The sequence below is a fragment of the Wyeomyia smithii genome, chromosome 2 (genome assembly GCF_029784165.1).
Source record: "Wyeomyia smithii strain HCP4-BCI-WySm-NY-G18 chromosome 2, ASM2978416v1, whole genome shotgun sequence".
Taxonomy (NCBI): Eukaryota; Metazoa; Arthropoda; class Insecta; order Diptera; family Culicidae; genus Wyeomyia; species Wyeomyia smithii.
In genome coordinates, this window is record NC_073695.1 from 55680089 (window position 1) to 55697918 (window position 17830).

The 17830-nt window shown below is 37.7% G+C and overlaps 1 protein-coding gene across 3 annotated transcripts in view; it reads right to left on the reverse strand.

Annotated features, from left to right (window-relative positions):
* LOC129722694 (paramyosin, long form) overlaps positions 1 to 17830 on the reverse strand; it is a 50724-nt gene that overhangs the window by 5038 nt on the left and 27856 nt on the right. Inside the window, exons 1-2 of one of the 3 annotated variants that reach the window (XM_055676363.1) lie at positions 9266 to 9359; positions 890 to 1937 (exon numbers count right to left, since the gene is read on the reverse strand). The exons of 1 other annotated variant lie outside the window; for it this stretch is intronic. In XM_055676363.1, the coding sequence (XP_055532338.1) occupies positions 890 to 1731 (842 nt within the window). In that variant the 5' untranslated portion in view covers positions 1732 to 1937; positions 9266 to 9359. Of the gene's footprint in view, positions 1 to 889; positions 1938 to 9265; positions 9360 to 17830 lie in introns of those variants that run through there. One more of the 3 variants, XM_055676362.1, reaches the window with a different exon arrangement.

Genomic DNA, 17830 nt, shown 5'->3' on the forward strand with positions numbered 1-17830 from the left:
GTCAAAACATTTTGCAACAGACTAGGTACCAAGCAAGAGTGAGAATGATTGAAATTGGCACTGCATACATATATTTATAGGATGTGACAAATCCAAACCATGCGTCGTTATCATGCTGACTGTTCAGTAAATGAAGCACGCACGGCAACATTTGAGAAATTAAAAATAACAAGACATTTTAATGATGTGCCGCTTTGGCAATTAGATTCCTTCGTTCTGCTGAATTCATGTTCGTTATGCGGTTGACCTCATTGCGGAATGAAAATATGTTGAATCAAACAAGAAGCACAGCGAATGAAATTTTCCCACTGTCTGCTGTCACAATGATCATGCGGTGGTGGCTATCGAATGAGTTTAGTTACCTCTGGTAGAAATTTCAATGCCATCGCTGAAGTTGATTGAGCAAACCAGCGACCGCTCCTGGCTCGGCGGATCCATGGCCAGGTGGAAGGATGAGTGTATTTATCGGGGCATTGACGAACAAACGAGAGGAAGATCACGATGGGTTTGGCAAGTGATTACAGACGAACAAAACGCGCAACCGAGCGCCTTGCGCACCCGTCGTTTTGGACACGAAAATAGATTATTTTGCTTTAAAACGGCCGGGCTTCTTATTTTTACTTGAAATTTGCTTGTTGACGTAATGGATCGGACTCCTAATACAGACGGCGACAAGTTCACGGATCGGAAGAAATGACATTTGAACGCGTGAGTGACAACGCCAGCGGAACTAAATTTATACCGTACATTGCCTTATTTAGAATTTCGTCACTACTTGCAGAGCACTAGCTAAGCTACTACAAACACCTTGTCACATTGTACAAACACACTTTTATAAGCTAACAGTTCTTATAGAATAGGTAGAGAGATAGCATTACTGTGGATTCACCTGGTATCATGCAAGAACTCCTCGGTCTTAACGGCAAAGTTCTTGATTTCGCGACGAACATTGTCGACCGATGTATGCATCGCCTTATACTGCTGTGAAGTTTCAGTTTCAGTTTCCTCCGCAGCATCATTCAGGTTGACGCTGGAAGATTTGATGATATAGCGCACCTCACTGTTGCCTCGGCCACAGCTTCGACGAGCAACCGAAGAACTACGTGTTGTCTTACTCACAGATCGTTCCTCGGAGGCACGAGATTTGGCACTTTCGGCAAGCAGAATGTTGGAGATCTGATAGGCCGACTTTCCACGGACAGCTTTTTTCAACTCCGGAGACAAACCGTCATCCTTTAGGTCTTTGTAGAATTGCGTTCTCTTGCACAAGGCCATTCTGTCTTGATTTTCCTGTTGCTGCTGTTGAGTTGTGCGTTGAACGAGTTTACTCTGATACCGATCGAGAACACTGTCCGGTGTAACGTGTTTTTTCAGCCTAGCTGCATCGGCGGTCGCGGTTACACTGAGTACCGAGCGTTTTATATCGAAACGATAATCGGGCAGATAGCTTACCGCCTTATCGACCGCTTCTTCCGACAGGGCCGCAACCTCGTTAGATGTGTAGGGCCTGAACGCGAAGTGGCTCGCGTGAAATCGCTCGAGACCGCGCTCCTCGGTGTACGGGAGATAAGGTATCCTCTCCGGAGTCCTGCCGCGCTGTTTCGCATCAAGATAATCGATCATTGGCTGGTAGTAGTGCATCGCATGTCCGTAGTTTGCGTCCCATATATGGGTGGGGATAAGCCGCTCGCGCCGTTCGTTTCGGTTACTCAAAATTTGCAACGGTGCCATTGAAAAGTATTTTTAAGTGAATTTCCCCTACTTTCGGAGCACACAGTACGCGCAGCTGTTGTACAGAGTTTGCTATCTCTCTTACCTGTTTTCTATGTTTTTGTCCTGTGAGCTGGGAAATATTTGCTTATGTATAGAGTTCGTTTATTTGTATTAAAGTGTCTCTCTCTTTCGGGTGCGTGTTTGCTAATAATTTAACACTGCTGCTAAAATTTATTTATTCATTAATCATTTTATTGTGCTAAAGGATTGTGGTTAAAACGTATCGCTTGACGGCTACGCTGCTGGTCTGAAATTTGTTGTATTCTGTCAATTAGTGCGACTATTTGTCTTGTAAGTAGTTGATGACTGATTTCATCAGTCAAAAGATGAAATAAGCGTCAAACAAGCGTCTGTTAAAATAAATCATTACTTAGTGCCACAGTACATTTTTGCTGTCCAGTCCAGTTCGAGAAATAATGGTTCAAATCTATTTAGCGATGATCAGTTTGTTTCTCGTCAATTAGTTAATGTCAACCAGCATGATCTAACTAAGTTTCAAAATGCTCTCAATTGACAGCAACTTAATACATCATTGACATAAATAATGCGATAAGATAAAAAAAAGTCTTAGAAGGTCGACGAATAAGCTTCTAACCACTATGACCAAAGTTTTGATCTATTGTGGGAATATTTTTGATATTATAATGTTAAATGCAAAACGGGAAAAGGCAAATAACCTCTTTGATCTAAGTTACAACTTTACGTAATCGATTTAATAACTTATTCCTTTAAAAGTCAATATTTGTATGTATGCTCCAGCATAACTCTGAAACGCCTGTACTGATTTCATCCAAGCTTACAAAAACGGTTTTAGATGTGTTGGAAGGAAGAAGGAGCAAACACGAAAGATGATAAGGAAGTCAACATTTTTGTGTCAATGAGTATGATAATTTCTGGGACCTTGGTCACGTCTGAAAGCCGAAACCTGAAGTCCAGAGACCGGACGCCATATTTATATACATTATGCGACTCCTTCGTTTCAGGGAATTTTTATAAAATTGTAAAATACGTTAGAAAACCTTCAATGATGATACTTCTGGAACCAAGAACGAAACTGAAAATCCACTTCCAAGTTCTAGAAAGCTCCAACAATCGATCATATATCCTGAAATAAGAATAATTTTTAAACCGAGACGTTGTCGTTTTAAATTAAATATGGCAACTTTGGGTTTCTGGGAAGCTATAATAAAGATAAATGTTCAAATACCCCACGATACTAATACTAGTAGTTGGAGACTGCTAGTTTCTGCAGACTTATGTAGCTTTTCTTTCCGTTAAGCTGTGAAAAGGCTGAAAAAGTATTGAAATATTATTCAATATAAGTAGTTCCAGAACTGAGAGCTCTATTACTAAGCGGTTCTCAACCTTTTTGCCCACGTACCCCTTGGCGATAGTTTCCAAATTAAGTATACCCCCTACATTTTTCGTTGGTTCACATAATTTTTAAAATTATAATTTGTCGAAATAATTGTAGTAATCTGCAATAAAGTTACTAGTACTCTCCAAAAAAACAACTGCAAATATGCTCTTTAAACATTGCGTAAAAACATAACAAAACAAAATGTAACAGTTTTCTTGGTCTTATTGTGATCCTGAGCTTGTTTTTTTAGAGAGTATTTCTTGGATACCGGATTCAAAAGAGTTGAAATAAATTCGCAAATCATTGAGCTTGTTTCGATACTTATTTTGAATGTATGTGTAGAAATAAAATAACCTTTCTATCAGCTCAGTACTGGTAAAAGATAAAAATATTGAGCACAGAGAGCCGCTTGATTTGTTCTCGCAGAATGGAAGAGAGTAGTGGTAGATCATTTTAAGGTAGCCTAGTTCGAGTTTCAAAATAAACTATGGTTAGTTTTGATTGCTAAAATAATTTTTTTTCGTTTACACAACATTTATTTGACACGGCACAATTGATGAAATAATGTTTTATGAGCAAGATTGAAAAACAAATGAACTTTTTATTAAATGGGTAAAAATTAATAAAATTTCGGGTAAAATCAGTTTAAAGTGTAATGTTTACATGTGTAGTTTCAATTTCGTTATAATCTGTCAAATTATCGAGATGATGATGAAAATTCAGGCTAGTCCACAGTTGAATCGAGAAGCAGTTTGGTAATAGACCATTTAACCACGTCTCGTGTGGTTCAACCGTTTACGGAGACCCAGACGATCCGACGACGAGTAGTGAAAAAAAAAAAACCAAGACAACCGAGCCCGTGGTGGTATGGAAAGTGCGAGATTACTCCAAGTGCAATCCGAACCTCTCAATAAGAGACGCCGCCAAGAAGGTCAATTCTTCCATCTGATTCGTTACGATCTGGGTGTTGCGAATTCAGTAAGCCGTACAGAACAACCGGTACCATCAACGGCCAAACATAACCAAAATAACCAAGGCCAAAATAACACTCTGTTATGGCCAGATCTGGCATCGAACCGTTACGCATTACGGTACGAAACCAACGAAGTTGTTCTCGTACCTAGGAAGCAATTCCGCTGAAACTCGCCAGAACATCGCCAAAAGAAAAATTCTAGATAATTCTGTAAGACAATCTTCGGAAAACAGGGAAGGTCTTCAAAAACAAGCAGAATTTGAAGAAAGAGTAGATGAAGGTAAGTAAGTGAGAAACCGGTTTTTTCTATCAGTGAATGTTGGGCCTTTTAAGAAAATGTAAACGGATTATATTGCTATTTGCAGTAGTTTTAAGACTTAAAGAGTCGAGAGCAAGCACTTGTTCAGAACAGATGTAATTCGTTGATTAGTCAAGTATTTCCCAGGCGGTTTTAAGTTTCTGACTGGCAAACTCTGAGTGATTTGAATGCTGCTATCTCTAAGGTTGGCGCTACATGACAGCGGGGAGATCTTGAGGAGCGGATATAAGGGTGCCAGCCAAAAAAGTCATCTCGAATTTCAAAAAAAAAAAAACCCTATACAAAATGTTCACCTGCTCGAAAAAACACCCTGTGCAAAATTTCAGCTCAATCGGACTTAAAGTGACGTGGCGTAAAGCGATTCAAGTTTGCCTATTTTGAAAACCGAAAAATCACCCTGGGGGGGGGGGGGGTGGTTACGTGAAATTTCGGTTTTCGAAATATTTTTTTGATGCCAAATGACTTAAAAATGCATGAAACGTCGAGAATTGGTGTCATCTGAAATTTTTTTTTGCAAAAATCCACTCTCTGGGACTTAGTCGTTTTTTCAATTGTGGAAGGCGGAGTTTAAAATGATTAAAATTTATCATTTGAAATTGATCATTAGTCTCTCGAAATAGCTTGTATAATGATATACACTATAACTAGCATCGAATACATTATGTTTCGTCAGGGTGGTTCATTGATTCGGCATAGGGTGCTTCATAATATTGTGAAAAATGAGTATAAAATAAAAAAAAGCACTTCGGTTCGTTTTATTGGTGTGACGTTTTAGACAAAGTTGTAGGTAATAATTCCGTCTTTCCAAAAAAATTACACTTGAAAAATTATTTGATTATTTAATTTAAGAAAAATTAAAAATTAATTATCTAAAAGGGCTCAATTTTTAAAAACTTGATTTTTTTAACAAAACCTACAAAAGATTACCAAAACAATGAAACCAGTCCGATCATTTAGAAATCAAGAAAAATAAGTTATCATTTTTTGAAAAAAAAAAAGAAATATTTTCAATTTTTTAAAAGGTTTTTTTCTGGAAGGACAAAATATTATTCACAACTATGCCGTTTCGACTGTAGACATATTTTTAATTTCCAATAGAGCACTCTATGTGGAATTAAGGATATTTCTACAGTCAAAACGGTTTATTTGATTGGCATAGTGTATCTGGCGAAGTTGTAAATAATAACTTTGTTTTTCCAAAAGAAAATGTATCCTGTGAAAAAAAAAATAATAAAAAATCATAGCTTTTTTTTCTGATTTCTCCATGGCCGGTTTCGTTGTTCGGGTAAACTTTCGTAGTTTTTATACAAAAATCAGTTCTTTTAAATGGGCTGTTTTGGATAATTAATTCATAACTTTCTTTTATTTTTTTTTTCAAAAAATTAATGATTTGTTTTTAGAGTGTATATTTTTTTTGAAAAACAAAAATATAATCTACAACTTTGTCGAATACGTCACACCGCGCAAACGAACCGTGTTGGCTCTAAAAATATTTGTAATCATCAATACCTATCCGAAACAGCATTTTCAATAGCTTTTCAAAAATGAGTTGTGTTTCAATATATTAAACCAATAGCACAACATGGCATCTTTTGCCTATAAAAACGTTTATGCAAAGTTTCAGCCAATGGGCACGTTCACGTTCTGATGATGTAAACTTGACAGAAAGTATATGGTCGAACTGTCAAAACGACACAAACCCAGAAACAACGAGTCAATTGTGTTGCGTATCTGATTGAGATTCCTATACTCTTATTATCACTGAATAACATCGACATAGTCTTTTGTCCGATTATATAAGCCAGAGCACTGTGTGTTTAATCAAGTGTTGGCAAAGGACATTATTGTGGTAAATAAAACGAATAAATTGTCTGGTACAACATTCGAAAGAACAAGTACAAGTGTCTTAGAGAGTAGATTTTTCAAACAAAATAAAACAAAACATATTTCATCAGTTTCCACCGTTTCATGTACTTTTAAGACACTTGGAATGTAAAACATTTTTCAAATATTCGAATTCCATGTACCTCCCGTGTGTGATTTTGCAAATGACATGAAAGCATTCAACATTTTCCGCGAGACACAATCTTAATTTTGGTTGAGATAATTTTTTTTGCACAGAGTACTTTTTTGATACATTTTGTAAATTTGTTTTGTAATATCTTGCTATTTTACATATATTTTTTCCAATTCAACATTGCCACCTTAACGACAATTTTATAACAAATATTATATTTTCAGGAATTTTTCTGTTGGTATTCAGTGAAAAGTGATTTTTTTCATTTTATACTCATTTTTATGCAATATTATGAATCACCCTATGTCGAATAAATGAACCACCCTAATGAAACATAATGTATTCGATGCTAGTTATAGTGAATATCATTATACAAGCTGTTTCAAGAGACTGATCAATTTCAAATGATAAATTCTAAAAACTTTGAACTCCGCCTTCCACAATTGAAAAAACGACTAAGTCTCAGAGAGTAGATTTTTGCAAAAAAAAAAAATTTCAGATGACACCAATTCTCGACGTTTCATGCAATTTTAAGTCATTTGGCATCAAAAAAAAATTCGAAAACCGAAATTTCACGTTTTTTTCGTATGTCACTGGTACGGTTTGGAATGAAAATGACGGGGCGAAATGTTCGAATGGTATCTTTTATATCAAGGTTTTCTCAGTTTTTTGGAAAGAGGGGGGAGGTAAGAAGAATAGGGAATGGTAAAGAAAGTAAATAAGCATCGAAAACTGCTGGGAAGAAAGGTAGTGATTGGTTGCTCGGTATGATTTAGACAATCGATATTATTTACCAATTTTTCAATAGTGTATCTCAAACAACAGGTTGTTTTTGTTACATAAATTCAACCGTAAAAGAATTTCTGATCGATTGATGCCAAAACCTCGATAACCTGATTATAAATGACTGAAAAATAAGCGCTCAAAACCTGACTAGTTTTCCCTGGTTTTCGCTGGTTGAATTACTGGATTTTCAACTTAAGGTACCTCACTTCCAGATAGACGTAGTCCTACGTCAAAAAGTTTTTTTACTATGTTTTAGCTTCGTTAATTTTGAACAACTTTGTAGAAAAAAGGAACTGACTTAGGAGCACCAGTAGTAGATGATCGAGTACCAGCCCCCGATGTTCATGAAGTTCGTTGTGGCAGATCATGTACGACAATGGATTCCTGGAGGATCTGACACGATTGATTAAGGCCACCATGAAACAAAAGATATGCTACAAGCGTATTCCGGGGATTTTCTCAAGTCTCTTTGAATCGCGCGGAGTGTTAAGACAAGGTGTGGTCCGGAGGGCGGGCATTGACATGAGAGGCACGATTTTCAGAAGGTCAGTACAGCTTCTAGACTACGTGGATGACTTTGATCATAACATGTAACTTTGCAATAACGGAGGAAACCTACGCCCGACTGGAGCCGAAGCCAGACTGTAGACGACGATAAGCTTGAGTTAGTCGATGAACTCGTGTATTTGTGACTCTGTACAAAACCACGACAAGAGTGGTAGTCCTCTACGGAATTGAGACAACAACGCTTCTCGCGGAAGATTTGAACACCCTTTCGAACTGAAGGTGCTGCGAACTATCTACGGCGGAGTACAGACGGGCGACGGAAAATGGTGAAGACGCATAACCATGAGCTGCACGCGCTGCTTGGAGAGAACTCCATTGCACACCTAGTGGAAATCAATAAGCTGCGGTGGGCCGGTCACGTCGTGAGGATGCCGTACGACAACTCTGTGATATCGCTTTCTTCAGCAACCCTACCGGCATCAGAAATAGTGGGGCGCAGCGTGCACGTGGGCTCGACCACATCGATCGAATGTCTGTTCCGGGTGACTGGTGAATCATGGTGCCAACTTTTTTACTACAGCATGTGCCACCACGGCTCTCGGTAAGGTAAATATGTATGTACTGTGATAGTTTGTTTTCTTTTATCCGAAGGATTTAATACATACGAAATGTTTTTTCCACAATTTGTTAGTCGAGGGTTCAATCTAGTAGGAAAACATGTTAGCGAAAATTGCTAGAGCTGAGCTTCCAAAAATGCAAAATTGAATAAAAAAATCGATAAAATTGCATGTGGAATTTTTTGCAGAGAGGCCGTCGAAGTTTATTTTATTTGATAAAGCTTGAAAAATTGTTATAAATTCTAGGTTTTGCAAATGAAGTTCTATAGTACTTTAAATTTGAATAATTACAGTGCACAAATATATTTTTTATTGATTCTGCAATAGAAGTGAGCATCCCTCCCCTTCCGTCTCGTAGGGATGGAAGCATGTGTTTAAAACATAATTTTTTAATATGTTTTTTGAAGCTTCGAAATATAATAGTAACTGTAAATGATAATATATTTTAACACAGATGACATTGCTTTTGAATCATTTGTCAATGTTCTGCGAGCATCTTTTTCCACGCTTGGGCCCGCTGTAGCGTGAACAGTACAGCTTTATGCATGATTGCAAAAATATGTCATTCAAATCTGACACGAAAACCCCGTTACAAAAGTACTTGTAATGCCACAGTACAATGACTTGGTGCGATATATGTCATCGCCAAAATGGAGGCTTCGAATATACCACACTCATCTGCGAAAGTCGAGTAAAATTCCTGCCCACCATTGCTTATATCACCGCGCAACTGAGCAATAATTGCATTATGCAATGCATTAAAAGTCGCACCGCTAGTAGTTAAAATATTTCTAAAAATATGCCGCCAAGCTTTTCGTTTTAGTCACAATATCCAGTTTTTCTACCGCGATTTTGTTCACGGCATCGTTTGCTGTTGAACAAGGGGTAAGCAAAATATTTCTTCATAATCCACCGTAATCTTCTCTCTCGGAGATTGTTTCACGTTTCTACTGGGATCCAATTTGCTCGTATAGGTAAACGAACCGCACTTCACCTTGATCCACGAACGACTGCTTTTGGATCAAACGTAATGCACATGAAGTGCAAGTGAAGATACAACCCCTCCACACTCCCCGCCAAATGACGCTCATGAACAAGGTGATAATATTTTATTAGGCTGGACGTGTGAAGATCGTTTCGCTTAATCAGCGGATGTACGAAACCCAAAATTATTTGATCATGGATGAAAGCAAGATGCCCGTGGCGTTATTTATGACATTGGTTGGAACGTTTATGGGATCGATTTCGACACGCCGATTGTAAACAGATTGGGTGAAAAATAGTGCGACTGCCAAAGCGAGTTTATTTTTAGATACCGTCCTGGGAATTTGTTACGCGGTAGTGTGCTTTTGTCTCACAGATCATGCCTCGACTAGGGTAACGGGGGTATTTTGGCCAGCTTTGGGAAGTGTTCGCACAGTTCATTAAAAACAAACACAATTTTTCAACATAAATACCTACTCTTTTATACCATTGTTAAAAGCTAAGTGTCTATTTTAATATACACCGTTCAACAATGCAATATATTGAAAAATATCCTAGAAATATCAAAATTTCTACGAAGTACTAAAGACGTATTTTGGTCCACCAAATTTTTACTTTGGCCCACCTTTATATCTACAGACGTGTATAGAAATAGTTCGGACTAATTATATCTAAGATCATCATCGGTACTTTTAGAGCAAAAATAGTGCGTTTGAGGAGAACATCCTTCTGCTGTGAATTTTTGCAAATTTTAGGCATCTAGAAATTAAATGATTTGGCTTATCATCTAAATGATTTGGCATTGTCATCTAATTTAATATCGTTAAATGTGATAAATTAAGAAGTAATTACCTGTAAATTGTCACAAGCTGCTTCTTTGTTCACGTGCAACGGCCGAACGGTAATCAAAGAGATGTCAAAACTTGGCATGGCCAAAATATGTTTGCTTCAGAAAGAGGCAAACATATTTCGGCCATGCGTTTAACCACTTTTTCAACTTTTTCCAACATGTTAGAGTATACAAACTGTTTCCATGATATTTTATTGATGCTACTACAACAACGAATTGTTTCATAAGCATACCTATTTGTTACAATAGCTTCCGGACGCTGACTTGTATATTACCACTTCCTCTTGACTTTGGGTTGACTTTGAATATGTATGAACTAATTCCAAAATAACACTACCTAGAGCCAGTTTTTCGCCGAAAATTATAGTGTAGTATGATTCTTAGGTGTGTTATTCAATGTTGCATGCATAGTTTTCTAATATTCATTGAATTTATCAGATAAAATGCGTGAAATGTTACCGGGTGGGCCAAAATATGCATGTGGGCCAAAATACCCCCGTTACCCTAGGTGTCAACTTAGTGTGCCGATAAAACTGTATTCTTTATGCCGTTTGTAGCATTGGTTATGTTTCGCTGGCATTCAGGCAGTAAATTGTTGATTGCGATCGTGTCTTACCGAATGTCTGAGAAACGTCTCAGGAAATTCTTTGACATTTTATCTAAGCGAAAGGCTTTGTTGTTTTACGTGGCATTTGGAACATTTTAAACATTGGTAATATACATAATGGCGAAAAGATGACCGAGAGACGAGACATTGATACAGTGGAAGATTATTTTAACAACTTCAAAATAAGCTTATATATTTGCCATAAAGTAAAATATACATTAGTTTCTAATACCGCTTTGTAGCTGATCTCTTAAGTACCAATTGAGAATTTCCAGAGATAATGTAACATTTACCTATTCACTTTTTCGGCTTCATGCAGAATGATGTTCAAGGACTATCGTGCATGTACTAGCATCTCACTTTTCTTTTAGAGTAATGCATGGTATAATATTTACAACAAGCGGAATATCCATTAGGGTGGGACAAAGTAATCGATTTTCCAGGACCAAGTTTTTTTTTGTTCCATTTGGAGCCCGAAACAATCCTAAACATATCTCAAGTTGATTGATTTAGTCTCGGTTTGGTGTATTGCATTTCAAATTTGTATAAAAAATTGTAAGGGAAAACTCACTTTCCTACATTTTCTTCTGAAGAGAGATCATTATTGTTTTAATTATGCACTAACAGTACGTTAAAGTATTGTAATTTGAACAACCTTGTCAAAAACACTACAAAATGCTATAGTGTGGTACGCTGCTAGTGTTGGCAGAAAAATGATTTTCAGCATTTAATTCGACATATTTAAGTCTGAACAGTTATAGCATTTTTATGGCTTGTTCAGACTACGGCGGATATCACCTGATATCGCCAGATGATATCGGATATCACTTCGAGCGTTCACATTAGAGTGAGCTGATATGATTTGAAATTTGCTTTGGTAATTGAAAAGAGAAGTAAACAAAAACAGGTCGAAGCTAAAACAAGGTTTAATAGTCATAAATGGCCGAATTCGATCCACCACTTCCAATTTTCAAAGGCACAAGATTCGGTAATAGTTAATGCGTTCCGTGAGAAAACGCTGTCTTATGTTTGCTTCACCACAGCAAACAACAAATCGCGTTTTCACAGGTGACGCATTAACTATTACCGCGTCCTGTGCTTTTATAAATTCGAAGTGGTGGTTCGAAATCGAACATTTGTGGCTTCTAAACCGTTTCACCTTAATGAGTCATTTACTCGATTGGAATGGCACAGAAGGATACTTTTATTCCAATTTTGACAGCTGCCACCACCAGGCTTGTTATTCTCCTCAATATGTGGGAAGAGCAGAAGAGAGCTGGCAGCACTTTCAACTGCCATACAAGTGTTATTTCGATAGGGGCTTTTTTTATTTAAAATATATGTTTCAAATAATGCTAAAATGTAGCTTTTATGTTCGGTGTGTTTGGTAAGATCCATATTGTGACAAAATAGTGAGTTGAAAGTGGAATATCAGTGATAATGGTGCAAATCGCAACAAACATAATGCGATAAATCCGCGCTAGTGAAAGGACATGTATTGGTGTGCGTGCAAATGCAGATGGTCTCGAGGTACGATGCTGGCCTAACAAGCCAGTCGTCGTAGGTTCAAGTCTCGGCTCGGAAGAGACTGTTAGTGTCAGTAGGATCGTAGCGCTAGCCCCGCAATTGTCCTGTACACTAAGCAGTCGGCGAAGTGTGTATATGAATAAATAAACAGAAGGTCAAGTTCCGAATCGGAATGTTGCACCAAGACTTTGCTTTGGTTGTCACGCAGCACAAATATGTTACATGTTATTGACGCCGGTGTTCCAATGCAACGAATTTTGCCAGGAATGACGACACCATATTAAAGATAAGTGCGGTTTCAGTTGCACTTAAAGAACCGTAGCTCGTTTACGACAGCCGTTCGCTCGCTTACTCAATTTTCAAAAACTGGCTTCGAGCCGTTCGCCCATCCCTAGTTGTTCTTTCCAAGTAACACATATACGCTCACGTTATCGCATTCTTATAAAAAAGATGTTACCATAACAATTGCTATACTTTGTCGATGTACAGTGTTTTATTGATTTATAAATTAACGCAGGTGGCTTTGGGTGGCGCACGAAGATTTATCGTATGGATTGTACTTCAAATACTTTGCAATTATAAGTTAAAACTTATCCGACAACCTTTTTTGCTTTGCATTTTTTTCTTTTCAATTTATGACTTCTCTAGCTTTTTAATCCAGCTTTTTACGCACCATAATGACGGTCGCTATAATGCGTGTTCGTAATATGCAAATCTCTCTGCCTACGTCAGATTTGGGATTTCTGAAAAATTGGCAACACAAATGTTGCCAGATATTTTTCTTTTGATAAAATGTATGAAGACTTCAAACTGACGAAAGCAGAGTTGTCAAAAGGATGGGTAATTAATTACGAGCTTTGCATTATAGCGTCCGCCATTATGGAGCGTTAAAAGCTGGATATATTTTTATTTCCATGCAAATTTTTGATAATTAGGGAAACTGCTCCATTATTCATCTCAGCCCATATATGCATCTCATACAACATGAAAACACAATTGAAAACAGTAAAAAACGCATATTTTCTAACTAAATCGATCTGCTAATCCATGGAATGGATTCTTCTTAGTTCACTTTAGATTTCTCATAAAGTAGAATCCTCAAAAACTCACTTAAAAGCTCTAAATTTGATATAATAGTCAGACATCTGCACTCGAAAACTCATTAAATTCAATCACCTACCTCAGAAAACAAAATCCGCGCATTGTTCTGTACGGCTACAACGGGACTCGTTCAGCAGCCAACCAAAGTTTTTCTCATCACTAGCGGACCATTTTTTATTTTATTCACTAGACAAAATCACTCACTACACTAAGAACACTTTAACCTTAAAAACGTTCACCTCAAATTTGCAAAAACCAGCTTGAATTAGCAGAAATATATGAGATGTATTTCTACAATTCCTAAATTTCAACTGTATGTATTTTCATCTGTTTTCACTGCCTTGAAGAAAATCAAAAGTTGCCAAATCGGTTACTGCTGATACGTACAAATCATTTATTTATTTATTTATTTATTTGATGTTTTCATCTGGCTAAATATGCCTCAATGAACTTTTCGTGATGAGGAAAAGCCCTTTTGAGTCACAGTATGTTACTCAAAAAGGCATAAAAACCTCATATCTTTTCTTACTTAATATACTGAGAATGTTGAATTATTCCGACATAATTGACATAAATGGACAGCACTGCCGTGGCAACCTAGGTTACCATATTTGCACGTAAACAACTACAGCGGCTACGTTAATTCATGATAATGTGATTCATTCATGATTAACAGTGCACTGCAGTGTGATGAATATGGGGGCGTCGTAAGATGAATAATTGAGCAGTGATTTAAGTTTTGAGATGGATATGGAAGCGTTGTGCAAAATGGTTTGTTTTACAAATTCCAGGATAAATCTAGCTAAGTTTACTAAATATACAATACTGAACGATTCTATAAGAGCACGTAAGCGTATGTTGTTTATATGTTCAATGACGTCATTAAAATTTGTTGTTTAATCCGTGCATTCTTCGTGAATATCGGCTTAATGAGATGAATAATGGAGCAGTTCCCCTATGTCACATTTCCAAAGATAACACAGATTCAAAACGATGAAATCAATAATGATTACTTTGGCATTTTTAAAATGGATTGGGATTGTTGTATTGTTACTTATGCTTATATGCTTTTAATTTAATTTTTAGGCTTTGGATGCGTGTACAAAAACTATGACCGCGTTGTTATTATTTTTGTCCTTGTACCGGTTTTCGTAGTGTAAATGATAATATTAACTGTTATTGATCACTCTCCCGACAGACTATATATTTTATACTCGAAAAATTATAGGACATTCTACAAACTAATATAGGTACACGAAAAACCCAAATCTTCAGAACGGATATTGTTTTATTATTACCCGTGTGTACGGCCTTTTGTTCTTTTCTTATCTTATAAATTTTGAACATTGACGACGCCACCTAATTTTGTATATTCATGACTTTTTAGATATTGGTCGGGAGTGTTTTCGCTCTATGAGTATACGAGAGACGTTGTTAGTCGATTGGTTACGCAAAAGCCAGATATCTAGCTACCGAAATCCTAGAGACTCCGATGTCGATGCCTTCCATGATGTCATATTATCTACAGACAGATCAACAACGTAGTGCGCTTTGTTGCGGTGATACATCATCAAACAGAATAAGCTAGGATCGTGTAACGGTTTTTGCGGCGAACATAATGAACTCGTAGTGAATCGTTTATCAAAACGAACCCGGCTGTATACCTTACCCTTTCTCCAATATCCCAGTGATTTCTCGTGTAAGTGCAGATGTGTTCACGGCTTCCAATCAAACGAGTGTCTTTTTTTTCCTGTGTAGACTCATCACTGCGACCAGAGATTAGATCTATTATGATATTGCCTAGGTGATTTCTGTACCATATCATATCATATTATTGGCAGTATCGCTATTGAAGTAAGGTATACGCTTATCATTCATATCCGTGCGCGAGTCGACAGGAAGGTACTGTAGAATTCACGAGTGGAGTAGGAGAGTCAACAGGGAGGGACTGTATCCGAATTGCATTCGGATGCGGTAGGCGCTGGAGTTGCCTAATATAAAGGTTAGGGTCACTAGTTTTTACACATTGAGGACACATATTAGACCTAAGCATCATCTGTTGGTTCTCTGTGATCTGGCAATAACGGAGTAACAACCGCGAGCGGTCAATCATGCTCATACTCATGCTAAATATGTGGGAAGAGCGGAGTGAATATTCACCGCTCACTTCTTGCCCAGCATAAGTGCTACGTGTAGTATTTTTTTGCTCTACACCTCTCTATTCTGCTTCGTACTGTATTTCTGTCGCTCGCAGAAAAATTAATGCACTTGCTGCATACACCACAGCTGAGCGAAAAAAGAATGATGAATCACACAGAAGTACACCGCGGTACGCACTGCTGAGATTTTTTTGTTCAGTTTCGATATGCAAAGCAAACAACGCAATCTTGTTTCCTATCCAGATGCTCTCCTCATTTGAACATTCGTATAGTACGCAACGCGGAGTTTAACAATTTTCCATAGTCCTCCACCCCCACGTAACGCACTTTTGCATGGCCATGAACTCACGCAGCCTGACACTTCGCTTAATAACCCCTCTCCTGAGTGCGTTATGTAAAATACGGATGTATCCTGAGAGACACACAGTAAAAGCACTGTAGTGAGCTCTGATTATCCTTTCGTGTGAGAAAGATCACACGTGTATATCATCTCTCTAAAGCGATATTGCAGATTCCACCGCAGTGTTTTTTGCAAGCTTCTCAGATACACAAGATTTGCTACTCGCTTCAAGCAAGGGCGTCGCTTTACCCACCCGTGTGAGGGCAGTTATTATCGCAGTGAAAGATATTTTGCCTTAAGCTAGATATTCTCTGAGGAGAAATGATAAGCTTTGTGACCACTCTAGTAATATATTGCTATCCAGTAACGTATTGCTAGTAGTTTCTTTTTTCGGATTGACTGTTTGGAAACTTTCGCATGTTGAGAATATAGCTTAAATCTCTGTCTGCGGTTTAATGGAGTTCATTTCGTGTATAACAAGCTGTACTGTAGTATTTCCTGGAACACGGCTTGGAAGGAAGAAAATCAAGTTTTTTTTCGTTTCGGGAGGAATGAGATAACAAGAATGCAGCACTCTCAGCCATGCAACAGTATATTACGCTATTGCGAGTTGCATCCTGTAACTGTGACTAAGAGATAACGAAATTCTGTTCTGAGTTCGAAACGCTGCTGTCAAGTCGAACTAACTGTTTTTCTTGAGACATTACAATATTTTGAAAGATGTGTGATGTGATGTAGTTGTCCCGTTTTCTGCACAAACAGCTATATGTAGTTTTGTTTTCCTTTTTGTGGGTATTGCTCGTGCTCAGTGTGTTTTTGTTTATCTACAAAAAAGGTCACGGAACAGAGGCCTCAAGGTTAGGGAGTCCACTTTGACATGCGATTGGCCATAAGTTCGAATCTTAGTAGAATCAGACCATCAGAGGGACCTCTCATCCCCCTACTTGACGGACTCCTTCCCTCACACTAAATTTAAAAAAAGTCACAAACAGTCGAATGAATAGCTCTCCAGGCAGTTAAATTTGCCGATACTTGGCAGGGTTGAAACGAGGCTCAGTAAAGAAGAGCATCCAGCCACCACAACTTAACAACTCAAATCCCGTCAGATGTGCCAACAAGTGGACCGCAAGGTGACCTAGACCATAGAAGCGAGTGTTCCGAGAATCTCGAGGAAGATTGAAGATGAAGGGGTAACTATCTGCCTAATTGTTTCACACCTCAAACGCACATTGTATGGACTTGTGAAAATGGAATAATAAATTGAATTCAAAGAAAAAACTTTACAACAAACGTGTTTTCATTAGGTCCAACTACTTATGACTCACCCGTTACTTTGGTGAATAACAATTTGTGTAGTCCCACGCTAAGGCCACATTTCTACATAGGCTCTTAAACTTAAGCTGTAATCCCAAACTTTTGTTCAGCAAACTCGGACCCAATATCTCTAAACATGTTCAAACTCAAACCCAACCAAATCTATCGTATAACTCATCTTTGATACAGATGACTCAGAACTCGCCGAAAAAAAAAATAACTTTGTCCAGAGCCAGATTTACGATTGGGGGGCCTGGGACACGAGTCTCGTGACGAGGCCGTATAATGATACAAAACCGTTTTTTTAATCGTACGTACTGTTTGTTTTCGAAAACTTAACAAATATTGGTCTGATTTTTTTGATTCTGTTTACAAAGTCTCTCGCTGAAAAACTGTTTAATTATCCAGCCAACACTCAATTCCTCCAGTATATCGTACTCGCAACATAAAAATGCCAAATTTGACAGCCTTTCTTTCTACATAGCCATATGCAACATATCTTTAAACACGTGAACTCATGTAAAAACGTGATGCAACAGAAAAAATTCTCCACCCTTCTATAAATTCGACTCTGACTATGTCTAAGTAGCTAACTT